A 27,727-nucleotide genomic window follows, 5' to 3' on the forward strand; every position below is an offset into this window, starting at 1 on the left:
TTGCTCTTAAAAAAAAGAGTGATTTTTACCAAATACAAATAAAAACAATTTTAAATCACTGTTTTAAAAATGTGGTGACATCACAGGTGTTTGTGTTCCCTGAAACAGATCTCTCAGTTTAATGTGATTTTCTTACTCTCACGTCAACAAGTGTTGGATGACTGCTGAACTAAAGACCGACAGAATCCTCGCTAGGAGAAAATACAAGCTTTAATTATCCAGAGGGAAACAGCACTGAAGTAAACACTTAACATACAAGTAGTAAAATACACAGAAGTACAAACATGTAAAAGTAAAACGATGGATTTTGTTTCTCGTTTAATTTTCAGTGTGTAGAATCGCTGTTTCATACGTCTGAGTAAAATAAGAAACGTAGGTCGTCGTTAAAGGAAAACAGAAACAGAACATTTCAGTAATTCCTTATCTTACACTGTAAAAAGCTGCATAAGACATACACATTTATTTTTAGTTTATGCACACAGGCCACTTCAAACTCAACCGCTTTCTTTACATACACTTATTTTAAGTTGGCCTTTGTCTATTTGAATATGGGACTGTTTGTGATTCTGACTGAAGTCAGTGTCATCCTAGAAAACAGGATTCTTCAGTTCAGTTTTATTTGTGTAGCGACAAAATACAACTCTGGTCATTTCATGGCACGTTAAAGTCTTTACAGCAGAACTTTACAATATTACAGACAAACACAACAATTCAACAATTCACACACAAAAAAATCTCTTTAAGGGAGAAAAAGCTCCAACAGAAGGAAGGAAAAACTCTCAGAACCAGGCTCAGAGGTGGAGAACATCTGTTAACAGAACCAGAGATGGAGAACATCTGTTAACAGAACCAGAGGTGGAGAACATCTGTTAACAGAACCAGGTTCAGAGGTGGAGAACATCTGTTAACAGAACCAGAGATGGAGAACATCTGTTAACAGAACCAGGCTCAGAGGTGGAGAACATCTGTTAACAGAACCAGAGATGGAGAACATCTGTTAACAGAACCAGAGGTGGAGAACATCTGTTAACAGAACCAGGTTCAGAGGTGGAGAACATCTGTTAACAGAACCAGAGATGGAGAACATCTGTTAACAGAACCAGGCTCAGAGGTGGAGAACATCTGTTAACAGAACCAGAGATGGAGAACATCTGTTAACAGAACCAGGCTCAGAGGTGGAGAACATGTTAACAGAACCAGAGATGGAGAACATCTGTTAACAGAACCAGGCTCAGAGGTGGAGAACATGTTAACAGAACCAGAGATGGAGAACATCTGTTAACAGAACCAGAGGTGGAGAACATCTGTTAACAGAACCAGAGATGGAGAACATCTGTTAACAGAACCAGAGGTGGAGAACATCTATTAACAAAACCAGGTTCAGAGGTGGAGAACATCTGTTAACAGAACCAGAGATGGAGAACATCTGTTAACAGAACCAGGTTCAGAGGTGGAGAACATCTGTTAACAGAACCAGGCTCAGAGGTGGAGAACATCTGTTAACAGAACCAGAGATGGAGAACATCTGTTAACAGAACCAGGTTCAGAGGTGGAGAACATCTGTTAACAGAACCAGAGATGGAGAACATCTGTTAACAGAACCAGGCTCAGAGGTGGAGAACATCTGTTAACAGAACCAGAGATGGAGAACATCTGTTAACAGAACCAGAGGTGGAGAACATCTGTTAACAGAACCAGGTTCAGAGGTGGAGAACATCTGTTAACAGAACCAGAGATGGAGAACATCTGTTAACAGAACCAGGCTCAGAGGTGGAGAACATCTGTTAACAGAACCAGAGATGGAGAACATCTGTTAACAGAACCAGGCTCAGAGGTGGAGAACATGTTAACAGAACCAGAGATGGAGAACATCTGTTAACAGAACCAGGCTCAGAGGTGGAGAACATGTTAACAGAACCAGAGATGGAGAACATCTGTTAACAGAACCAGAGGTGGAGAACATCTGTTAACAGAACCAGAGATGGAGAACATCTGTTAACAGAACCAGAGGTGGAGAACATCTATTAACAAAACCAGGTTCAGAGGTGGAGAACATCTGTTAACAGAACCAGGTTCAGAGGTGGAGAACATCTGTTAACAGAACCAGGCTCAGAGGTGGAGAACATCTGTTAACAGAACCAGAGATGGAGAACATCTGTTAACAGAACCAGGTTCAGAGGTGGAGAACATCTGTTAACAGAACCAGAGATGGAGAACATCTGTTAACAGAACCAGGCTCAGAGGTGGAGAACATGTTAACAGAACCAGAGATGGAGAACATCTGTTAACAGAACCAGAGGTGGAGAACATCTGTTAACAGAACCAGGTTCAGAGGTGGAGAACATCTGTTAACAGAACCAGAGATGGAGAACATCTGTTAACAGAACCAGAGATGGAGAACATCTGTTAACAGAACCAGGCTCAGAGGTGGAGAACATGTTAACAGAACCAGAGATGGAGAACATCTGTTAACAGAACCAGGCTCAGAGGTGGAGAACATGTTAACAGAACCAGAGATGGAGAACATCTGTTAACAGAACCAGAGGTGGAGAACATCTGTTAACAGAACCAGAGATGGAGAACATCTGTTAACAGAACCAGAGGTGGAGAACATCTATTAACAAAACCAGGTTCAGAGGTGGAGAACATCTGTTAACAGAACCAGAGATGGAGAACATCTGTTAACAGAACCAGGTTCAGAGGTGGAGAACATCTGTTAACAGAACCAGGCTCAGAGGTGGAGAACATCTGTTAACAGAACCAGAGATGGAGAACATCTGTTAACAGAACCAGGTTCAGAGGTGGAGAACATCTGTTAACAGAACCAGGCTCAGAGGTGGAGAACATCTGTTAACAGAACCAGAGATGGAGAACATCTGTTAACAGAACCAGAGGTGGAGAACATCTGTTAACAGAACCAGGTTCAGAGGTGGAGAACATCTGTTAACAGAACCAGAGATGGAGAACATCTGTTAACAGAACCAGGCTCAGAGGTGGAGAACATCTGTTAACAGAACCAGAGATGGAGAACATCTGTTAACAGAACCAGGCTCAGAGGTGGAGAACATCTGTTAACAGAACCAGAGATGGAGAACATCTGTTAACAGAACCAGGTTCAGAGGTGGAGAACATCTGTTAACAGAACCAGGCTCAGAGGTGGAGAACATCTGTTAACAGAACCAGAGATGGAGAACATCTGTTAACAGAACCAGAGGTGGAGAACATCTGTTAACAGAACCAGGTTCAGAGGTGGAGAACATCTGTTAACAGAACCAGAGATGGAGAACATCTGTTAACAGAACCAGGCTCAGAGGTGGAGAACATCTGTTAACAGAACCAGAGATGGAGAACATCTGTTAACAGAACCAGGCTCAGAGGTGGAGAACATGTTAACAGAACCAGAGATGGAGAACATCTGTTAACAGAACCAGGCTCAGAGGTGGAGAACATGTTAACAGAACCAGAGATGGAGAACATCTGTTAACAGAACCAGAGGTGGAGAACATCTGTTAACAGAACCAGAGATGGAGAACATCTGTTAACAGAACCAGAGGTGGAGAACATCTATTAACAAAACCAGGTTCAGAGGTGGAGAACATCTGTTAACAGAACCAGAGATGGAGGACATCTGTTAACAGAACCAGGTTCAGAGGTGGAGAACATCTGTTAACAGAACCAGAGATGGAGAACATCTGTTAACAGAACCAGGTTCAGAGGTGGAGAACATCTGTTAACAGAACCAGAGATGGAGAACATCTGTTAACAGAACCAGGCTCAGAGGTGGAGAACATGTTAACAGAACCAGAGATGGAGAACATCTGTTAACAGAACCAGAGGTGGAGAACATCTGTTAACAGAACCAGGTTCAGAGGTGGAGAACATCTGTTAACAGAACCAGAGATGGAGAACATCTGTTAACAGAACCAGGCTCAGAGGTGGAGAACATCTGTTAACAGAACCAGAGATGGAGAACATCTGTTAACAGAACCAGGCTCAGAGGTGGAGAACATGTTAACAGAACCAGAGATGGAGAACATGTGTTAACAGAACCAGGCTCAGAGGTGGAGAACATGTTAACAGAACCAGAGATGGAGAACATCTGTTAACAGAACCAGAGATGGAGAACATCTGTTAACAGAACCAGAGGTGGAGAACATCTATTAACAAAACCAGGTTCAGAGGTGGAGAACATCTGTTAACAGAACCAGAGATGGAGAACATCTGTTAACAGAACCAGGTTCAGAGGTGGAGAACATCTGTTAACAGAACCAGGCTCAGAGGTGGAGAACATCTGTTAACAGAACCAGAGATGGAGAACATCTGTTAACAGAACCAGGTTCAGAGGTGGAGAACATCTGTTAACAGAACCAGAGATGGAGAACATCTGTTAACAGAACCAGGCTCAGAGGTGGAGAACATCTGTTAACAGAACCAGAGATGGAGAACATCTGTTAACAGAACCAGAGGTGGAGAACATCTATTAACAAAACCAGGTTCAGAGGTGGAGAACATCTGTTAACAGAACCAGAGATGGAGAACATCTGTTAACAGAACCAGGTTCAGAGGTGGAGAACATCTGTTAACAGAACCAGGCTCAGAGGTGGAGAACATCTGTTAACAGAACCAGAGATGGAGAACATCTGTTAACAGAACCAGGTTCAGAGGTGGAGAACATCTGTTAACAGAACCAGAGATGGAGAACATCTGTTAACAGAACCAGGTTCAGAGGTGGAGAACATCTGTTAACAGAACCAGAGATGGAGAACATCTGTTAACAGAACCAGAAGTGGAGAACATCTGTTAACAGAACCATGTTCAGAGGTGGAGAACATCTGTTAACAGAACCAGAGATGGAGAACATCTGTTAACAGAACCAGAGATGGAGAACATCTGTTAACAGAACCAGGGTCAGAGGTGGAGAACATCTGTCAACAGAACCAGAGGTGGAGAACATCTGCCTCGACTGGTTGGGGTGAGAGGAGAGCAGAGAGAGAAAAGGTGTAATGGTGAGATATGAGTGTTTCGAGAGTGAAAGAGTGAAGTTAATGAGATGTGAAAAGCTGGAGAGGGTTTCTGCCTCTGGAACACAACCTGGGAGCTGGCACAGGGGAGGAGCTAGTTCCACAGGGGAGGAGCTAGTTCCACAGGGGAGGAGCTGGTTCCACAGGGGAGGAGCTGGTTCCACAGGGGAGGGGCTAGTTCCACAGGGGAGGAGCTGGTTCCACAGGGGAGGAGCCTGAAAACTGGATGGTCAGCATGACATCCTTAATTGTAATGAGTGTTTTTACATCTATCTTATTGCTCGGATGTATCGTACAAACGTCATCAGTACGACTACATAAATACTTATTAGAAACTACATCAGTTTTAGATCGCAGCTCTTTGAATAAACCGTCATCATTCACAGGAAGTCAACATTTCAGGTGACTTTGTGGCACCGTAAATTAAAAGGAGAGTGACGTCATCAACTGGCCCAAAGAGTGAATTATGAAACCGTACTTAAGAACAACAACACTGAAGTTCCCGGGAAAAATTATATTCCGCCAAAACAGCCCTCGATTGAAACTCCCACCGCCGGGCTGAGCGCGTCATGGCAACACTGACGTAACATCCCGTCCAGGAAACGCCCAATCAATGAGCATCGCGGACGCTGTATCACTAACCAATCAGAGAGCTGTGGCGGGAACCGCAGCTGATCGAGGAGGAGCTGGACACCATTTGGCGCCAGTTTTGTGTTCAGTGTGCCGGAGGAGACGGAGGAGACGGACGGGCCGAGAGGGGATACTCTACTTTGAGCTAAAAGGACTTCTTTCTACTTTCGACAAAGGTAAACCGTTCATCAAACACGCACGTGGAAGTAAACAGAGGTCAAATAGTTTGTTAATCAAAAGGCGGAAGTGAGTTGAGCAGGCGGGTCTGTTTGAAACTTAGTTGGTTGTTTGCTCGTTTTTCGTCTAAAACAACGCAACTAACTTCTTTTCTTCACGTCATGTGTCGATGAAATCAGATCATTTCTTCCTTTGAGCTGATACGTTTCACATTCAGCCACAGTACTTGTTTTAATGACGACGCCGGTGTTTGGCGCCATTAGTTCACTTCGCTGCACCGTTGGTCTGAAGCTCATCATGATGTTTGTAAGTTTACAGGAAAATGTCCGACGAGACGAGAGATCGTTGATGTTGGAAACCCGACTCGGTTCAGAACCAGACACATCGGACTTTTATTCTCATGTACCCTCACAATGCGACGCGAGGACACATCCTTCCATCACATCCCTCCTGTTTAGTCCAACAGAACAAGGACAGAACAACAGAATCACGAGGAACATCTTCTTCATCACAGTTGTTGGCTCTAAAGGGCCGCACATCTCTGAACACTGGGAGGACCAGCCTGTCACTGGTAGTTTCCCCTTGAATCCGTGTTTCTTTGACCATTTTTTAAAATATTTGATGTAATCTGCACCTTTTGAGTGCATGTGTTTCACGTCTCCCTCCAGAGGGATCTCTTCGATCTGATTACAGCATAATCCCATTTTTTCTATCTGTGAGCCAACCAGTTAGTATGGAGTCCACCTGAGCAACCGGTCTTTATACAGTGTACCGTTTAGTTTACCTAGTCTACTCACACTCTTTAGTTTACCTAATCTACTCAGACTCTTTAGTTTACCTAATCTACTCACACTCTTTAGTTTACCTACTCTACTCACACTCTTTAGTTTACCTGGTCTACTCACACTCTTTAGTTTACCTAATCTACTCAGACTCTTTAGTTTACCTAATCTACTCACACTCTTTAGTTTACCTACTCTACTCACACTCTTTAGTTTACCTAGTCTACTCACACTCTTTAGTTTACCTAATCTACTCAGACTCTTTAGTTTACCTAATCTACTCACACTCTTTAGTTTACCTAATCTACTCACACTCTTTAGTTTACCTGGTCTACTCACACTCTTTAGTTTACCTAATCTACTCAGACTCTTTAGTTTACCTGGTCTACTCACACTCTTTAGTTTACCTAATCTATTCAGACCGTTTAGTTTACCTAATCTACTCAGACTCTTTAGTTTACCTACTCTACTCACACTCTTTAGTTTACCTGGTCTACTCACACTCTTTAGTTTACCTAATCTACTCAGACTCTTTAGTTTACCTAATCTACTCAGACTCTTTAGTTTACCTGGTCTACTCACACTCTTTAGTTTACCTAATCTACTCAGACTCTTTAGTTTACCTAATCTACTCAGACTCTTTAGTTTACCTAGTCTACTCACACTCTTTAGTTTACCTAATCTATTCAGACCGTTTAGTTTACCTAATCTACTCAGACTCTTTAGTTTACCTAATCTGCTCAGACTCTTTAGTTTACCTAATCTATTCAGACCGTTTAGTTTACCTAATCTACTCAGACTCTTTAGTTTACCTAATCTACTCAGACTCTTTAGTTTACCTAGTCTGCTCAGACTCTTTAGTTTACCTAATCTATTCAGACCGTTTAGTTTACCTAATCTACTCAGACTCTTTAGTTTACCTAATCTACTCAGACTCTTTAGTTTACCTAGTCTGCTCAGACTCTTTAGTTTACCTAATCTATTCAGACCGTTTAGTTTACCTAATCTATTCAGACTCTTTAGTTTACCTAATCTACTCAGACTCTTTAGTTTACCTAATCTACTCACACTCTTTAGTTTACCTAGTCTACTCAGACTCTTTAGTTTACCTAGTCTACTCAGACTCTTTAGTTTACCTAATCTACTCAGACTCTTTAGTTTACCTAGTCTGCTCAGACTCTTTAGTTTACCTAATCTATTCAGACCGTTTAGTTTACCTAGTCTGCTCAGACTCTTTAGTTTACCTAATCTATTCAGACCGTTTAGTTTACCTAATCTATTCAGACTCTTTAGTTTACCTAATCTACTCACACTCTTTAGTTTACCTAATCTACTCACACTCTTTAGTTTACCTAATCTATTCAGACTCTTTAGTTTACCTAATCTACTCACACTCTTTAGTTTACCTAGTCTACTCAGACTCTTTAGTTTACCTAATCTACTCAGACTCTTTAGTTTACCTAGTCTACTCTTTAGATCAAAACAACAACAAAAGAAGTTGTCTTACCCGGGTGTCCGATGTTTTGATGGTGAATCAGCCTTGTTCTAGGATCCCGTCACTCGTCCTCTCTCCAGTCAGTCCTGATCTCACCAATGTCCAAACTGAGGTCTTTCACGGTTTCAGGATGTGTCCGGAGAGAGGAGGAGATGTTGGGATCCGGCTCGAAGGACCAATTATGTTGGAAAAATTACTCAAGAGGCTTGGTTCAAAATCAAACACATCGGACATTGTCTGCTTGACAAGAGACTTTCCGGAGCCACAACGCAAACAAGAGGAAGAGACAAATCCTTTTTCCCATCAGTTTAACCGGTAAAATTAGGAGCTTGGGATGTGAAGGCCGTTTTTATGAATAAAAAACAAAAAAAATAGAAACCACCGTAATGAGGTTATTTTTTAAACCTTTTTCAGTGTCTGTATTTGGGAGCTTGGAAGTTTTTCTACTTGTTTGAATTTTTGCTAATTAATTAATTTTTTATCCAGAAATGAATCTCTGAGATCTGTTCCAGTCTATATTTTGCTGGGTTTTTTCTCTCTCCAGCAACTCAAAGAAAAACCTATTGACCCATTAAAGTGAATACGAATGTTTTCCATGTCACATCTCTTATATTAATTAATATCAATGAATTAATATTAACCAGATTCAGACTTCATGTGGGGATAAATCTGAACTCTGCATCAACATTAGAGACTTGAAGGTTCATTTCCAGGTTTTTTTTCCCCGTCTTTGTTTCAGGTTGAACCCGACATGCCCAGCAGGCGCCCTCAGGACGGAGCTCAGCCCACGCTGGCGTTCCCTCGACGCAAATCCTGCAGAATTTCTTCCCAGTCCAAGAAACCGCCGGCTCCCTCACCGACCGAGCCCGGACCTCGGGCCCCGACCCGGATGGCACCGATCTCCCCGAAACCTCCCGGCTCTCTGTCACCCAGATGTCTCCCCCACCGACTCACTCCTCTGTCACCCCGACGCCCGGCAGCGCCGCCCTCACCGCAGACCCGGCTTCCTCTCAGCCCTCGGAAGCGTGCAGGTGAGAGGTCTTTTATTTATTCTGGTGTAAATGTTTTCTCCACCTTCAAGATCTAAAACCACTGACTCGTATTAGACAAGGAAAAAAACCACAAACAGTTTCTGGGCTCAAAGTCACATTTCCACTCACTGCGGGTCCAGTTTCCACGGCACCGGCTGCCCGTCTATAGAAACGGCTGCAATGTCTTTTGTGCAATATAACAAAGTTCTGATGTCATAAATCATCAAAAAAGAAAGAGAAAAAAAACATGAGTTTTACTAATATATTTCACAAAAGTAGAAAAAAGATGGAAGGAATAATGTTTTTTATGTAATGTTTTTATAGAAGGAGGCGTTTGATTAGTTCAGATATGTTGGAGGTGATGCGTTCACGTGATGAGGTCATTTCCGTAAAAGGCTTAACGAGTATTTTGTTTGTCAAGGTGATGACAACGGCTGCAACCTCGGCGCCGTGCTGCAGGGTTCCCCGCCGAAGCAGAGCAAGCCGGCGTCGTCTTCACCGCGAAAACTGGGCTTCGACGAGAACTCGCCGGTGTCGGCCCGTCGCCGGCTGGTTCCGTCCTCGCCGTGCTCCCCCGCCGACGGGTCGCCGCCGAGGCGCCAGGAGACGGCGAGCCGGAGCCTCGGCCACAAGTCCAGGAAGAGTCCCGCGGTCACTCGGCTGTTTGCAGAAAGTATGAAAACCAATGATCCATCTAGGAAACACCTGTGATCCAGGAATCTGGACTTTATTTTATCAGTTTATTTGTATTACTTCTCGACCATTTACGGGCAACAACTTATTTATAATAATAATATTTACACACAACTGAAAACCATTTAAAAAAGAACCAAGCACATATTTATATCTGAGTGTCTGTAACTGATTTACTTTAGTAAACTAGCAGCTGATAAGTTTTCATCTTTTTAAAGGAAAAACAGAAAATTGATCTCATTATTTTTCTTTATTGATGCAAAATCTTTAGACTTTGTGGTTAAAACCAGTCACTTGAAGTTTTTTATGAGTTTATGGATCAAACCAGAAATGATGTCCACGTCGTCCTCCAGTTCAGCTTCAGTAATCAGACTTGCGTTTAGTTTGTGTTTCTTTTCTCGACGGCGTTATTAACCGCGACTTCTCCACAGACTCGCGGTTCCACGGCGTGAAGCAGGCGCTGCACACCGCCGTGCCCGAGCGCCTGCTGTCCCGGGAGGCCGAGCGGACCTCCATCCGCTCCTTCCTGGAGGAGACGGCGCTGCGCCGCCTCCCCGGCAGCCTCTACGTCTCCGGAGCTCCGGGAACCGGCAAGACGGCGTGTTTCAGCTGTGTGCTGCAGGAGATGGAGGTGAGCCGGAAACGTTCTCTGAAGGACGAACAGCTGATCTCTTCTCGGGGTTGTTGTCGTTTGGTCGCTGAGTGTCGTGTCGTTGTTTCCGTGTCGTCAGGCCGAGCTGGCGAGCGTGCAGACGGTGGTGGTGAACTGCATGAGTCTGAGGAGCTCCCACGCCGTCTTCCCTCTGCTGGCCGACAAGCTGAAGGCGTCCGGCGGGCCAAACGGGCTGCAGCGGTTCCTGACGGCCCCGGGGCCCGCTGTGTGAGTCTTTTGGGTTCTCCGGTTCAAAGGTCACGACCCCTCAGAGGACGCCAGAGACTGACTCCGTCTTTCTTCCCCGTCAGGCTGCTGGTTCTGGATGAGATGGATCAGCTGGACAGCAGAACTCAAGATGTCCTCTACACCATCTTCGAGTGGCCGTATCTGCCCGGGTCACGTCTCTGTCTCGTCGGTAAGGACGCCGTCTGCTAACAACACCGAGATAACTGATGGACACATTTTATTCACTTTGGACTTGATGAGAGAAGTTGAATGGGAGTCTATGGAGCCGGAGGCTTTTTGGAGCCGACCTCTAGTGGCACTCGCTGGTATTGCAGCTGAAGACACTTCTGGATCAGAACCATTTTATAGACCTGAAGCTAGGAACTCTTTTATATCTTTTATATAAAAAATGTCCCCTCGGGGATTAATAAAGTAACTACCTAACCTAACCTATATCCAGTCTGTTTAAAATGAACACGTGTTGTTTGCATGCTTGAAGTTACATACGTGTGCTCTTGTATAGATCCAGTTATGTGTGTTTGTACAAAGCCGCCTGTAACCCGACCCTCCTGTAACACCTGTGCAGGTATCGCCAACGCTCTGGATCTGACGGACCGCATCCTGCCCCGGCTGCAGGCTCGGCCTCACTGTCGCCCCCTGCTGCTCCACTTCCCTCCCTACAGCCGGCAGGAGCTCACGGCCATCGTACAGGACCGCCTCGCTCAGGTACGCGGCGCTGTGCGATTCAGTGTTTTTTGATTTGAGCGTCCCTGGTGGCGTCTTCACGTCTGATCTGTGTGTCTCCTATCAGGCGTCGGCCGACGGGCTCCTCGACGCCTCGGCGGTCCAGTTCTGTGCCCGGAAGGTGTCGGCGGTCTCCGGAGACGCCAGGAAGGCTCTGGACATCTGCAGGTAGAGACGAGCTGAACGTTTGTGTCCTCGGCTGGATTCTTTCCGTTCGCGTCTCGCAGCTCTTTACTGACGTTAGTTTGATTTTCTCGTGTTTTTTTTCAGGAGAGCCGTTGAGGTCGTCGAGTCTGACGAGAGAAAGAAAGCAACCGATCCCGGCGCTGCAGGTAAAGGTGAGTCCATGTTTGTGTTCGCGGTGCGGTGACCGTGTCGGAGGTCAGATCGTTGCGTGAACGCCGGCTGAAGCTCTTCTCCGTCCGCAGCGTCCCGGGTCGGCCTCCCGCAGGTGGCGCGGGTTCTGTCGGAGGTGTACGGCGACCGCATGTCGCAGGGCGGCGACTCGACGGGCGAGAGTTTCCCTCTGCAGCAGAAGCTGCTGGTCTGCTGCCTCCTGCTGGTCAGTCGCACCGGGAAGAGCAAAGAGGTCATCCTGGGGAAGGTGAGTTCAGGAACAGAACTATGACATATTAAGGATTCATTCCTGCATTAACACCTCATGAAATCATCAGGAAGGAACATGAGTTCATTCATGATCTCGTCCACGTTAATTAAAGCGTAATCAGTCCCTCCAGGAAATCACCATCTTGTGATCCCAATAATTTTTGCACAAAAAACGTCGTCATCAGAATCTGAAAGTATTAAAACATAAAGTAAATCTTTTCAAACTAAACTCTCTTTATTACCAACAATAACTCCTCATTTCAACCAGAAAGTCTCTGCTCCTGTTTTCATCTCCAAATAAAACTCTGTTCACCGGAGAAACAGGAACAAGAGGAGAAACAGGAAGTGACGGGGTTTGTGGGAAATGTGTTCTTCACATTAAAATGATGATTAAATGTTTGTGATCAGAGGAAGTGATTCCATATTACTGGATGTTAAATGAGTTTTCTCCACACGTCCAGTTGTCAGAGACGTCTCTTTGTTTGTTTCATCCAGCAGGTCTATGTGTTGAATGAACATGAATTAAACAGCATCTAAAGCTCTTATTTTGAAAGGCTGATGTCCTTGTTTCTATATTCCAGTCACAGACGGTCTGTTCTGGAAACATACGCAGCTTTTAGGACCTTTTAGGACCTTTTAGAAGCTTTTATCTCCACGGTTCTCCAAGTTCAATAAATAAATTAAAAAAGATCAAAACTCAAATATCTCTGATGTGCAGCAGGATTATTATCACAGGAAGTGATTACACATTTACTACTTTATCAGGTGGTGATTAAAATTTTTTCTTTGTGATTTGCAATTTCTTTTTCTAATTCCTGCAATTTTACGCAAAAAAACCTCACTTAAAACTTCACAAATTATATCGTAAATCTGAGAAAATCAAACATTTTGATCAAAACAATCACAAACAAACTCGTTCTGGAGGTTCTGATTAACTAATAAATATTAGGATTCATTTCACCGGGTCGACCTGCAGGAGGCGCTGCAGCGTGTTGTCGGTGTGTAGTGTGTTGTCGGTGTGTGTAGTGAGCAGTGTGTTGTATGTGTAGTGTGTTGTCGGTGTGTGTAGTGAGCAGTGTGTTGTCAGTGTGTGTAGTGAGCAGTGTGTTGTCGGTGTGTGTAGTGAGCAGTGTGTTGTCAGTGTGTGTAGTGAGCAGTGTGTTGTCGGTGTGAGCAGTGTGTTGTCGGTGTGTGTTGTGTGTTGTCGGTGTGTGTAGTGAGCAGTGTGTTGTCGGTGTGAGCAGTGTGTTGTCGGTGTGTGTTGTGTGTTGTCGGTGTGTGTAGTGAGCAGTGTGTTGTCGGTGTGTGTTGTGTGTTGTCGGTGTGTGTAGTGTGTTGTCGGTGTGTGTAGTGAGCAGTGTGTTGTCGGTGTGTGTAGTGAGCAGTGTGTTTGTGTTCCAGCTCCACGAGGTGTACAGCCGGGTGTGCGTCCGGCAGCAGGTGTGTGCGGTCGGTCAGGCCGAGTGTCTGTCGCTCTGCAGCCTGCTGGAGAGTCGAGGAGTCGTCGCTCTGAAGAAGGCTAAAGAGGCTCGACTCACCAAGGTACACAACGCAACACAACACAACACAACACAACCACGATGACCAAGAGATGAACTCTCATCAGGCTTTCATCTTCCTGCTGCTCACAGCTGGAGTCTGATCTTACGGGTTTGTCTCTTTATTGTGCGTCTGGAGTTGTTGTTTGAATTGTTGGTTATTTGTGACGACCTGTTCATCTGCTGAGACGTTTTCACTAATCTGGGATTGTTGGATGTAGAACGAGCTCATGAGGAGGAACAGATGATGACTGAGAACATGTAAACACACCTTTTAGCTTCTCAAAACTTTAATCATTAAGAAAGGATTTAATAAACGACAATATTGAAAACCGTTAATTCACTAATGCGTTGACCAAAAGCATCAAACAGGCGAACCGTGAAACCTTTAATCCTCATCGGTTATTAACGTAATTCAAATATTCACACATATTATAAATAAATTACCCGTGGATGATGTCATCACTTCCATCCGTTTATACGACGTTTTCCTTTTATATTCATGTTAATAATTCACTGCCTTCACGTTTTAAGCTCCTGTATCGGTCATTGTTGGGGCGAACCTGGCCGATACCTCAGCTCATAATTATGTTGTTGTTGTTGTTGTTATTATTATTTCAAACAAAGCGGGATGTGGTGAGAACGCGTGTCATGAATTGTGATTTTGCGTGAGCACAGTAACAACATTTCTACGCTCATATTAGTGAATGAGGCTGCGCGTCGTCAACGGCAACGGGTCATCAACGCGTCGTCATGGAAACACGGATGCTCTTTTTAGATTTTGTTGAATCTATTGACTGAATGTTTGTTTTTATTGTCAGTTTCTCTACCGAAGGTCTTCTTTTTAGGTTTAAATGACTTGTAGTGGAGATGACGGCTCTTATTTGATAGTTTTTCTGGGTGCTGGTGCTCCGTCTGGTTTTAAAGACGTGTTCCTGCTTCCTGTCTCCTGCAGGTGTTCCTGAAGATCGAGGAGAGCGACGTGGAGAACGCTCTGAAGGACCGGACGCTGCTGGGCAGCATCCTCGCTGCAGGACTTCCCTCCTGATGCACAACTTACTTCCTTTTTAGCTCACTTTTTTTAAGTTGAATTTGATCTTTTATTCAAATTTTTGCCCGGACTTTGTACAGTATTTTTGGAAAAAGTTTAAATGAATTCTTAATATTTTCTCCAGCTGGTGTCTGTTCATAACTACGTTGTTAGAAAATGTTAATGTCACAGCGGTTGTTAAATAACAGCATTTGTTGCAGTTTTTATTCTGTAAATAAACAAATATACAGACATTTGCAGTGTGAGAAAGTGATGAATAAGATCCATTGAAATCAATTCTATTGGTTTTTTAAATTAAGCAATATTTCACAAGGCTTTGCTTTGAAGTCATAAAGACAAAATAAAGTATTTAATCTAAATGTGTTCATATTGTGGAGCAATTAACTGTTAGCGTGATCTCCGTTTCCACGGCAACACATGGGGTATGACTAAGAACTGGAAAACAACCAGTCGCGTTAGTACTCTTATGTAACATACGCAATGTTTCCTACTCCAAGAAGTAGTCGGACCCTTAGCAACCACCTAGCAACGGAGAGGATTTCTAGTCTCCATCTAAATAAATACAGAACATAGAAACACTAAACTGATCAGTGAGCTCAGTCTGGTTGGAACAAAGATATCTGAGGAACAAAGATATCTGGTGAACAAAGATATCTGATGAACAAAGATATCCGATGAACAAAGATATCAGAGGAACAAAGATATTTGATGAACAAAGATATCTGGTGAACAAAGATATCTGATGAACAAAGATATCTGATGAACAAAGATATCCGATGAACAAAGATATCTGATGAACAAAGATATCTGGTGAACAAAGATATCTGATGAACAAAGATATCCATGTTCTCATGTGTTTTTAACATTTTAGCTCCGTGTCATGTGTTCAAACCAAACCGGTCCAGCTAGCCTCCTCTAGGATTGTAAGTGCGTGACTATCCGTGGTGTTACGGTACGGGTGCTCGGAGCGACCAAAAAGGACCAAAAGAGACCCGACTTCACCAAATGGGTCATTTAATAGAACTAGAACAAGTAGAAACTACATTATATTACATGTTATATGAAACTCAGTTCTAATTCTATATTCCATTGAGGAGGTGGAGGGATATTTGTAGTGATGAGCAGGATGTGATGTCATGATGATTTGTTCCAGATGTTCAGTTGACCAATCAGATCTCTGGGGGCAGAGCTACTTGCTGTATGATGTTGGTCTGATATTGTGGTATCATTATCTTAGTTGTCCGTCTGTTTCTGCCACAAATCTTTTATCTTGTAAATTCTGTGTTCAATCACGTTTATATTTCCAGAACCAGCTGATGCACTTCAGTCACGTCTTTTTTTCTTTGTGCTATTTTCTCTTTTGGGTAAAACCGATATTAACCAATAACCATATTTTGTTTTGATGGTGCAGAACAGCAAAGAACCTCAACACTGTTTAATAATCAGGTCAACGAGAAACTGAGGAACTCTTTAATTCTGACATCCAGTGAACATGTTTTTGTAATATTTATCTATAAATGAATATCAAAGCATCTTTCTGAAGAGGGAGACTTGTGATTTATAAAAAAAAAAAAAAGTATGAAGCCAGTCTTTTCATTAAAAAACTCACGAGGAAAACAAAGTCTGAGCCTGTTGGTGCCATTTAACCTGTGAGGAAAACATGAGGCCGACCCGTTCTACGGCTCCGCCTTCTCCTGGGCGGTGCCGAGGGACCGACCCGTTCTACGGCTCCGCCTTCTCCTGGGCGGTGCCGAGGGACCGACCCGTTCTACGGCTCCGCCTTCTCCTGGGCGGTGCCGAGGGACCGACCCGTTCTACGGCTCCGCCTTCTCCTGGGCGGTGCCGAGGGACCGACCCGTTCTACGGCTCCGCCTTCTCCTGGGCGGTGCCGAGGGACCGACCCGTTCTACGGCTCCGCCTTCTCCTGGGCGGTGCCGGTGACCAGCAGCAGGTTGCAGGCCATGAACTGCACGTTGAGCACGCTGCTGGTGTTCCCGGCGAACAGTCCCACCATCTCGCCGGACGAGCCGTCGGCCGCCGTCCCGCCGTGGGAGTTGCGGACGTCCCACACGCGCACCGAGTTGTCCAGAGACGCCGACGCCACCAGGCTGCTGTCGGGGCTGAAGGACAGACTGCTGACGCCGTCCGTGTGTCCCCGCAGGTCTTTGAACAACGTCCCCGACGCCAAGTCCCACAGCTTCACCCGCTGGTCCTCGCCGGCGGACGCCAAGTACTTCCCGTTGGGCGAGAACGCGAGCGATAGCACCGGGCCGCGGTGGCCGGTGAAGAGCCGCACCGACGCCCCCTGCTGGGTGCTCCACAGCCGCACGGTCTTGTCCGTGGAGCCGGTGGCCAGGTAGTTGGAGTTCGGGTGGAATTTGACGCAGTCGACGTCGGACAGGTGTCCGGCGTAGAGCCGCAGCGGGTAGGTCCGCGAGAAGGTCCAGAGGCGAGCGCTGCGGTCGTTGGAGCAGCTGGCGAAGTAGAGGCTGCAGGGGCTGACGTCCACGTCCCACACCGGGTACACGTGGCCGCGGTACAGAGCCGTGTTGGTGAAGCTGCCCAGGTCCCAGTAGCGGATGGTCGTGTCCTCGGAGCAGGACAGCATCCCGGAGCTGTCCGTCAGGAAGGCGGTCCGAAACACCGGGCCGCTGTGACCCCGCAGCGTCTTCACCTCGCTGCCGGACGCGTCCTCCTCGTCCACCTGAGGAGACACGGGGAACATCTGGATGAGCTGGAACCAACCATCCTTTTTATTCTCGCTTAATCTGTTTTCATCTATTATTTGAACTGGCAAAAACAAATTGAGAAAATGTCCAACGTAGTTTCCTGGAGACCATGAAGACGTCTTCAAATGTCTCCTGTCCAACAAAATGTCTGAAATCCTAAAATATTCCAGTTAATAATTATATCTGACTGAGGAAACCAACCAATAATCACACTGAAGATACTTTTGATTGATAAATGATCAGCAATGGCACAAATTGAGTGATTAATTAGTTGTTAATGAATTTATCAAACCAAATGTTTGTTAGAGTTTGAGTTGCTTTCTGCTTCTTTGGTTGAAATCTTCATCTATTCAATCAAATGTTTCTGTCGAGTCACATTAAATAAGCAGTGTTAGGTTCTTTTAGGTAATTCAAACTCTGAATGTTTTAATTGTATTTCTGTTCAAATATCATGAAACATCTTTTTCATCTAATCGTTAATCAATCTGCAATTCAACAAGGACAAATTCTGAATATATTTTGGGGGTTTTCAGGGTGCTGGAAAGTAAATACGTTTCAGTTTTGAATGTTTAGGGTCTGAAATCAATATTTAAATAAAAGAACTAAGACAGAAATGTAAAAATGTTCCGTTTAAAGTTGAAAGTTCCGCAAATATTGCTTGAATTTGCGTTAATTATTGCGATCGCAATGATTCCTAAACCAAAAGGTGGATTGACCAAGTGAAAGAAAACATCCAGAAGGAATCAGGAAAGCAGAGGAAACGCGTCCCAGCATGCACCGGCAGCGCCGCCTCACCTCCTCCAGGACGTCACAGGCCAGGTGGATGCGCGACACGTCGGCCCGATGCGGTCGCGCCTTCAGCTTTCTCGCTCGGAGGCTCCACAGCTTCACGGCGGAGCTGTCGAAGCCGGCGGCGAGCAGCCGGCTGTCGGCCGACACCTCGGCGCCGGTCAGCATCTGCTCCGTGTGGTGGAAGGCGTAGAAGCAGACGGTGGTGAGCGAGGGCGGGCCCTCCCGGACCTTCTTCACGCAGTCCCGCAGAGCCTCCAGCGCCACTTCGCTCTGCGGGATGCCGGCGGGGACCTCCACCCCCTCCCCGCCCTCCCCTCCGTCCACCCCCGCCCACGAGGAGGCGGAGTTGGGGGCGGCGGTCGCCCCGCCGGCGGTGCCGTACAGCTGGTAGTCCGTGCGCCTGGAGGCGGTGACCTCCACCTGCAGGTGTGCGCTGAGGGCCCTGCAGAGGGCGCCGTTGTCCTCGCTCTGCAGGAAGCGCAGCAGGTAGCCGTAGGCCGGCTCCGCCAGGTGGACCACGTACTTGTGCTCCAGGAAGGCGCTCAGCTCGGGGTTGGCGGCGACGTCCTGAGCGGTGACAACGTGGCGGAGCTGCTCGACGGTCGCGCGCCGCTCGCCGTCCTGAAGGAAGTCGCCGTGGAAACGGGTGTAGAAACCGTCTACCGCCCCCTTCGGGCCGCAGCGCACCATGTCCAGGTGGAGGTAGACGAAGAGCGGATACAGGATGCCGCTCACCTCCTCCGCCCACGAGATGTCTGCTTCTGTTCAGGGGAAATAAAAAGACGTCGGAGGGTTTGAGATCAAAAACCAAGACAAACCGCTCACAAACATCCGACGTGACTCCGGAGTCCATAAACTCTTCAGGAGGACGAGTGGAAAGTGCTTCAAGGTGTCTGAACCAACAGTGTTCACGTCTGGAGGACAGAAGGTCCTCAGGTCCTACCTGAGAGGAAGGAGCGCAGCCTGGAGAACTGGACCTCATACTGATGGGAGTCAGACTGGCAGGGAGACGCTGACACCACGTTGGAACAGCCCGACTCAGTCTGGACTGCTCGGGGGGGGGGGGGGGAGAAGAGGAGGGAGGAGGAGGAGGGGGAGGATACAGCACTGTCAAGTGGAAGTCAAATTAAAACTGTAAATCGATCACAACTTCTCCCTGATGGAGCCCATAAACTGGCCTCTATCGCCTCCACCCCCTCCATCGCCTCCACCCCTCCATCGCCTCCACACCTCCATCCCCTCCACCCCTCCATTGCCTTCACCCCTCCATCGCCTCCGCCCCTCCATCCCCTCCACCCCTCCATCCCTCCATTGCCTTCACCCCTCCATCGCCTCCGCCCCTCCATCCCCTCCACCCCTCCATTGCCTCCACACCTCCATCCCCCTCCACCCCTCCATCGCCTTCACCCCTCCATCGCCTCCGCCCCTCCATCGCCTCCACCCCTCCATCCCTCCATTGCCTCCATCCCCTCCACCCCTCCACCCCTCCATCGCCTCCACACCTCCATCCCCTCCACCCCTCCATTGCCTTCACCCCTCCATCGCCTCCGCCCCTCCATCCCCTCCACCCCTCCATCCCTCCATTGCCTTCACCCCTCCATCGCCTCCGCCCCTCCATCCCCTCCACCCCTCCATTGCCTCCACACCTCCATCCCCTCCACCCCTCCATCGCCTTCACCCCTCCATCGCCTCCGCCCCTCCATCGCCTCCACCCCTCCATCCCTCCATTGCCTCCATCCCCTCCACCCCTCCACCCCTCCATCGCCTCCACACCTCCATCCCCTCCACCCCTCCATTGCCTTCACCCCTCCATCGCCTCCGCCCCTCCATCCCCTCCACCCCTCCATCCCTCCATCCCCTCCACCCCTCCATTGCCTTCACCCCCTCCATCGCCTCCGCCCCTCCATCCCCTCCACCCCTCCATTGCCTCCACACCTCCATCCCCTCCACCCCTCCATCGCCTTCACCCCTCCATCGCCTCCGCCCCTCCATCCCTCCATCCCTCCATTGCCTCCATCCCCTCCACCCCTCCACCGCCTCCATCGCCTCCACACCTCCATCCCCTCCACCCCTCCATTGCCTTCACCCCTCCATCGCCTCCGCCCCTCCATCCCCTCCACCCCTCCATTGCCTTCACCCCTCCATCGCCTCCGCCCCTCCATCCCCTCCACCCCTCCATTGCCTCCACCCCTCCATCCCCTCCACCCCTCCATCGCCTCCACCCCTCCATCCCTCCATTGCCTCCACACCTCCATCCCCTCCACCCCTCCACCCCTCCATCGCCTCCATCGCCTTCACCCCTCCATTACCTTCACCCCTCCATCGCCTCCGCCCCTCCATCGCCTTCACCCCTCCACCCCCTCCACCCCTCCACCCCCTTCACCCCTCCACCCCCTCCACCCCCTCCATATCACCTGTGAGGCTGGCTGCCATCTCTTCAGCTGACTGGAACAGTTTGGCTCCTTTCAGTGAGCCGTCTGTGTCCACATGTTGCCTCCTCTTCAGGTACTGAGCCACAGCGTACTGGATCTGCTCCGTACGGACCCGCTTCATGACCTGCTGACCACAAACACACACCACCATCACACCACCATCACAACCACACCACCATCACAACCACAACACCATCACAACCACCATCACAACCACCATCACACCACCATCACAACCACACCACCATCACAACCACACCACCATCACACCACCATCACACCACCATCACAACCACAACACCATCACAACCACAACACCATCACAACCACCATCACAACCACAACACCATCACACCACCATCACAACCACACCACCATCACACCACCATCACACCACCATCACAACCACAACACCATCACAACCACAACACCATCACAACCACCATCACACCACCATCACAACCACAACACCATCACAACCACCATCACAACCACACCACCATCACAACCACACCACCATCACACCACCATCACACCACCATCACACCACCATCACAACCACAACACCATCACAACCACCATCACACCACCATCACAACCACAACACCATCACACCACCATCACAACCACACCACCATCACACCACCATCACACCACCATCACACCACCATCACACCACCATCACAACCACCATCACAACCACAACACCATCACAACCACCATCACAACCACCATCACAACCACACCACCATCACACCACCATCACACCACCATCACAACCACACCACCATCACAACCACAACACCATCACAACCACCATCACAACCACAACACCATCACAACCACCATCACAACCACCATCACAACCACCATCACAACCACACCACCATCACACCACCATCACACCACCATCACAACCACACCACCATCACAACCACAACACCATCACAACCACCATCACAACCACCATCACAACCACACCACCATCACACCACCATCACAACCACCATCACACCACCATCACAACCACAACACCATCACAACCACCATCACAACCACCATCACAACCACCATCACAACCACACCACCATCACACCACCATCACACCACCATCACAACCACACCACCATCACACCACCATCACACCACCATCACAACCACACCACCATCACAACCACAACACCATCACAACCACCATCACACCACCATCACAACCACAACACCATCACACCACCATCACACCACCATCACAACCACACCACCATCACACCACCATCACACCACCATCACACCACCATCACACCACCATCACAACCACCATCACAACCACAACACCATCACAACCACCATCACAACCACCATCACAACCACCATCACAACCACACCACCATCACACCACCATCACACCACCATCACAACCACACCACCATCACAACCACAACACCATCACAACCACCATCACAACCACCATCACAACCACACCACCATCACACCACCATCACACCACCATCACAACCACCATCACAACCACAACACCATCACAACCACCATCACAACCACCATCACAACCACCATCACAACCACACCACCATCACACCACCATCACACCACCATCACAACCACACCACCATCACACCACCATCACACCACCATCACAACCACACCACCATCACAACCACAACACCATCACAACCACCATCACAACCACCATCACAACCACACCACCATCACAACCACCATCACAACCACCATCACACCACCATCACAACCACCATCACAACCACAACACCATCACAACCACCATCACAACCACCATCACAACCACACCACCATCACAACCACCATCACAACCACCATCACAACCACACCACCATCACACCACCATCACACCACCATCACAACCACCCCATCATCACACCACCATCACAACCACCATCACAACCACACCACCATCACACCACACCCACACCACCATCACACCCACCACACCACCAACACCACACCCACACCACCATCACACCACACCCACACCACCATCACAACCACAACACCATCACACCACCATCACACCACCATCACAACCACAACACCATCACACCACCATCACAACCACACCACCATCACACCACCATCACACCACCATCACAACCACACCACCATCACAACCACACCACCATCACACCACCATCACACCACCATCACACCACCATCACAACCACCATCACAACCACAACACCATCACAACCACCATCACAACCACCATCACAACCACACCACCATCACAACCACCATCACAACCACCATCACAACCACCATCACAACCACACCACCATCACACCACCATCACAACCACCATCACAACCACAACACCATCACAACCACCATCACAACCACCATCACAACCACACCACCATCACAACCACCATCACAACCACCATCACAACCACCATCACAACCACACCACCATCACACCACCATCACACCACCATCACAACCACCCCATCATCACACCACCATCACAACCACCATCACAACCACACCACCATCACACCACACCCACACCACCATCACACCCACACCCACACCACACCCACACCACCATCACACCACACCCACACCACCATCACAACCACAACACCATCACACCACCATCACACCACCATCACAACCACAACACCATCACACACCACCATCACAACCACACCACCATCACACCACCATCACACCACCATCACAACCACACCACCATCACACCACCATCACACCACCATCACACCACCATCACAACCACCATCACAACCACAACACCATCACAACCACCATCACAACCACCATCACAACCACACCACCATCACAACCACCATCACAACCACCATCACAACCACACCACCATCACACCACCATCACACCACCATCACACCACCATCACAACCACACCACCATCACAACCACAACACCATCACAACCACCATCACAACCACCATCACACCACCATCACAACCACCATCACAACCACAACACCATCACAACCACCATCACAACCACACCACCATCACAACCACCATCACAACCACCATCACAACCACCATCACAACCACACCACCATCACAACCACCATCACAACCACCATCACAACCACACCACCATCACACCACCATCACACCACCATCACACCACCATCACAACCACACCACCATCACAACCACAACACCATCACAACCACCATCACAACCACCATCACACCACCATCACAACCACCATCACAACCACAACACCATCACAACCACCATCACAACCACCATCACAACCACACCACCATCACAACCACCATCACAACCACCATCACAACCACCATCACAACCACACCACCATCACACCACCATCACACCACCATCACAACCACCCCATCATCACACCACCATCACAACCACCATCACAACCACACCACCATCACACCACACCCACACCACCATCACACCCACACCCACACCACACCACACCCACACCACCATCACACCACACCCACACCACCATCACACCACACCACACCCACACCACCATCACATCACACCACACCCACACCACACCACACCCACACCACCATCACACCACACCCACACCACATCACACCACACCACACCCACACCACATCACACCACACCCACACCACCATCACATCACACCACACCCACACCACACCCACACCACCATCACACCACACCCACACCACCATCACACCCACACCACACCACACCCACACCACCATCACACCCACACCACACCACACCACACCCACACCACCATCACACCACACCCACACCACACCCACACCACCATCACACCACACCCACACCACCATCACATCACACCACACCCACACCACACCACACCACACCCACACCACCATCACACCACACCCACACCACCATCACATCACACCACACCCACACCACCATCACATCACATCACACCACACCACACCCACACCACCATCACATCACACCACACCCACACCACACCACACCCACACCACCATCACACCCACACCACACCACACCCACACCACCATCACACCACACCCACACCACACCACACCCACACCACACCACACCCACACCACCATCACACCACACCCACACCACCATCACATCACACCACACCCACACCACCATCACACCACACCCACACCACCATCACATCACACCACACCCACACCACCATCACATCACACCACACCCACACCACACCACACCCACACCACACCACACCCACACCACCATCACACCACACCCACACCACCATCACATCACACCACACCCACACCACACCCACACCACCATCACACCACACCCACACCACCATCACATCACACCACACCCACACCACACCCGCACCACACCACACCACCATCACATCACACCACACCCACACCACCATCACACCACACCACACCCACACCACATCACACCACACCCACACCACCATCACATCACACCACACCCACACCACACCCACACCACATCACATCACATCACATCACACCACACCCACATCACACCCACACCACCATCACACCACACCACACCCACACCACCATCACACCACACCACACCCACACCACATCACACCACACCCACACCACCATCACATCACACCACACCCACACCACACCCACACCACACCACACCCACACCACATCACACCACCATCACATCACATCACATCACACCACACCCACATCACACCCACACCACACCACACCCACACCACCATCACACCACACCCACACCACCATCACATCACACCACACCCACACCACCATCACACCACACCCACATCACACCACACCTACACCACCATCACATCACACCACACCACACCACACCCACACCACCATCACACCCACACCACACCACACCACACCCACACCATCACACCACACCCACACCACCATCACACCACACCACACCCACACCACCATCACACCACACCCACACCACCATCACATCACACCACACCACACCCACACCACCATCACACCACACCACCATCACATCACACCACACCCACACCACACCACACCACACCCACACCACATCACACCACCATCACATCACATCACATCACACCACATCACACCACACCCACACCACCATCACATCACACCACACCACACCCACACCACCATCACACCACACCACCATCACATCACACCCACACCACACCACACCACACCCACACCACATCACACCACCATCACATCACATCACATCACACCACATCACACCACACCCACACCACCATCACATCACACCACACCCACACCACACCACACCACACCCACACCACATCACACCACCATCACATCACATCACATCACACCACATCACACCACACCCACACCACCATCACATCACATCACATCACACCACATCACACCACACCCACACCACACCTACACCACCATCACATCACACCACACCCACACCACACCACACCACACCCACACCATCACACCACACCACCATCACACCACACCACACCCACACCACCATCACACCACACCCACACCACACCACACCCACACCACACCACACCCACACCACCATCACACCACACCCACACCACCATCACATCACACCACACCCACACCACACCACCATCACACCCACACCACATCACACCACACCCACACCACCATCACACCACACCACACCCACACCACACCCACACCACCATCACACCACACCCACACCACCATCACATCACACCACACCACACCACACCACACCCACACCACACCACACCACCATCACACCACACCCACACCACCATCACATCACACCACACCACATCACACCCACACCCACACCACCATCACACCACACCACACCCACACCACACCCACACCACCATCACACCACACCCACACCACCATCACATCACACCACACCACCATCACATCATACCACACCACACCCACACCACCATCACACCACACCACACCCACACCACATCACACCACACCCACACCACCATCACATCACACCACACCCACACCACACCCACACCACACCACCCACACCACATCACACCACCATCACATCACATCACACCACACCACACCCACATCACACCCACACCACCATCACACCACACCACACCCACACCACACCCACACCACCATCACACCACACCACACCACCATCACCCCCCCCCCCCCCACCGTGTTTCAGAAGACACCTCCACCTTTCTTTCATCCTCCAGTCCACCGGATCATCGGAGGCACTAGACAGTCAAATCTGACCGTTTTCAAGCTGTCAGGAGACCGAAGGAAACCGAGCGTTTCTGTTCCGGAACTTAAATTCAACTCCATCTTCTCCGTTTCGACATTAAACATCTTGAGTGCAGCAGCTAGCTAGCTAACTAACGAACCAGCTAACTAGCACAACAAAGCACTGACGTGACGCAGAAAACAAACAAAACACCGTTAAACGCCCAATTATGAAATCAGATCATCTGTTAATCCGGGACAAGTGGAGCTGCAAAACGAATCCAATATAAATGGTCTCGTTTCCACATCTGATCAGCGTGAACGCAGCGAGCTAACCGGCTAGCGGGGCTAACGGTCCCGGTCCCGGGGGGCTGCGGCGGCCCGGCGGCTCCTCTCCGGGTCAGAGGATTCATTCGGCCCCGAAGCACCTTGTTGGAAATGGATACTCACTGCATATCGTGCTGTTCTTCCCCCTTTCTCGGTGAGTGTGTGTGAGCTGCCTGCGGTTTAACTCGTGCCCGGTGTCCCGGTGAAGCTACGCCGCCTCCATCCGCTCGTTCGATCCCTCGGTGATCTCCTCCTCCTGTCTGACAGCAGTCTGAATCTATCGACGCCAGATCTGTCGATCTGTCGCTCTGCTCTCTGAACCCGTTCAGAAACCTCACGGAAGCGTCGCGGCCTGAACACGTCAGCACGTCAACACTTTATACATTTATCATATACGATCATTTGATGTCATATTGTAGGAAAAATAAGCAGCTTAAAAGTAATAATTTGTTGTAACTTAATTTTGTGTAACTTTATTTATAAGATAAATAAAACTACAGAACAATGACAGCCTCACTTCTTCAC

General features: G+C 48.9%; 2 protein-coding genes and 1 long non-coding RNA gene across 6 annotated transcripts; 2 read left to right on the forward strand and 1 right to left on the reverse strand.

Moving 5' to 3' along the window:
- The first annotated feature begins 859 nt into the window (after positions 1–859).
- Positions 860–3,958, forward strand: LOC138209123 (uncharacterized). 3 transcript variants are annotated; one of them, XR_011179139.1, is made up of 5 exons: positions 860–1,293; positions 1,579–2,080; positions 2,116–2,929; positions 3,058–3,439; positions 3,653–3,958. It is a non-coding gene; the product is annotated as an uncharacterized lncRNA (long non-coding RNA). The 3 variants fall into 3 exon arrangements; XR_011179140.1 differs by having other exon boundaries at positions 860–1,039; positions 1,379–2,080; XR_011179138.1 differs by having other exon boundaries at positions 860–2,080.
- Positions 3,959–5,733: 1,775 nt separating this feature from the next.
- Positions 5,734–14,950, forward strand: cdc6 (cell division cycle 6 homolog (S. cerevisiae)). The gene is made up of 13 exons (XM_069168182.1): positions 5,734–5,827; positions 6,147–6,399; positions 8,845–9,136; positions 9,558–9,809; positions 10,261–10,460; positions 10,561–10,709; positions 10,793–10,899; positions 11,296–11,435; positions 11,521–11,621; positions 11,724–11,791; positions 11,882–12,057; positions 13,461–13,601; positions 14,553–14,950. The coding sequence occupies exons 2-13, from the start codon at positions 6,229–6,231 to the stop codon at positions 14,643–14,645; spliced, it is 1,890 nt and encodes a 629-aa protein (XP_069024283.1). The 5' UTR covers positions 5,734–5,827; positions 6,147–6,228; the 3' UTR covers positions 14,646–14,950.
- Positions 14,951–16,104: 1,154 nt separating this feature from the next.
- On the reverse strand, positions 16,105–27,502 carry taf5l (TAF5-like RNA polymerase II, p300/CBP-associated factor (PCAF)-associated factor). Of its 2 annotated transcripts, none has more exons than XM_069167945.1 (5): positions 27,326–27,502; positions 20,584–20,728; positions 19,113–19,217; positions 18,173–18,930; positions 16,105–17,352 (listed from the first exon to the last, which is right to left on the reverse strand). In XM_069167945.1, the coding sequence occupies exons 2-5, from the start codon at positions 20,720–20,722 to the stop codon at positions 16,555–16,557; spliced, it is 1,800 nt and encodes a 599-aa protein (XP_069024046.1). In that variant the 5' UTR covers positions 20,723–20,728; positions 27,326–27,502; the 3' UTR covers positions 16,105–16,554. The 2 variants fall into 2 exon arrangements, with proteins under 2 accessions (XP_069024046.1, XP_069024045.1); XM_069167944.1 differs by having other exon boundaries at positions 20,584–20,725; positions 27,326–27,501.
- Between the last annotated feature and the right edge of the window lie 225 nt (positions 27,503–27,727).

Source organism: Embiotoca jacksoni, unplaced genomic scaffold (genome assembly GCF_022577435.1).
Source record: "Embiotoca jacksoni isolate LCO1_2020_lvr unplaced genomic scaffold, fEmbJac1.0.p SCAF_4, whole genome shotgun sequence".
NCBI classification, from domain to species: Eukaryota; Metazoa; Chordata; class Actinopteri; family Embiotocidae; genus Embiotoca; species Embiotoca jacksoni.

Excerpts from the sequence above, each read along its gene's own strand:
- cdc6 (XM_069168182.1), top strand. The coding sequence starts at position 6,229 with ATGTACCCTCACAATGCGACGCGAGGACACATCCTTCCATCACATCCC. Across the intron at positions 6,400-8,844 it reads GGAGGACCAGCCTGTCACTG|GTTGAACCCGACATGCCCAG; the intron begins GTAGTTTCCCCT and ends TCTTTGTTTCAG. Across the intron at positions 11,436-11,520 it reads TACAGGACCGCCTCGCTCAG|GCGTCGGCCGACGGGCTCCT; the intron begins GTACGCGGCGCT and ends GTCTCCTATCAG.
- taf5l (XM_069167945.1), bottom strand. The coding sequence starts at position 20,722 with ATGAAGCGGGTCCGTACGGAGCAGATCCAGTACGCTGTGGCTCAGTAC. Across the intron at positions 19,218-20,583 it reads GATGGCAGCCAGCCTCACAG|TCCAGACTGAGTCGGGCTGT; the intron begins GTGATATGGAGG and ends CCCCCCGAGCAG. Across the intron at positions 17,353-18,172 it reads CCTGTGACGTCCTGGAGGAG|GTGGACGAGGAGGACGCGTC; the intron begins GTGAGGCGGCGC and ends GTGTCTCCTCAG.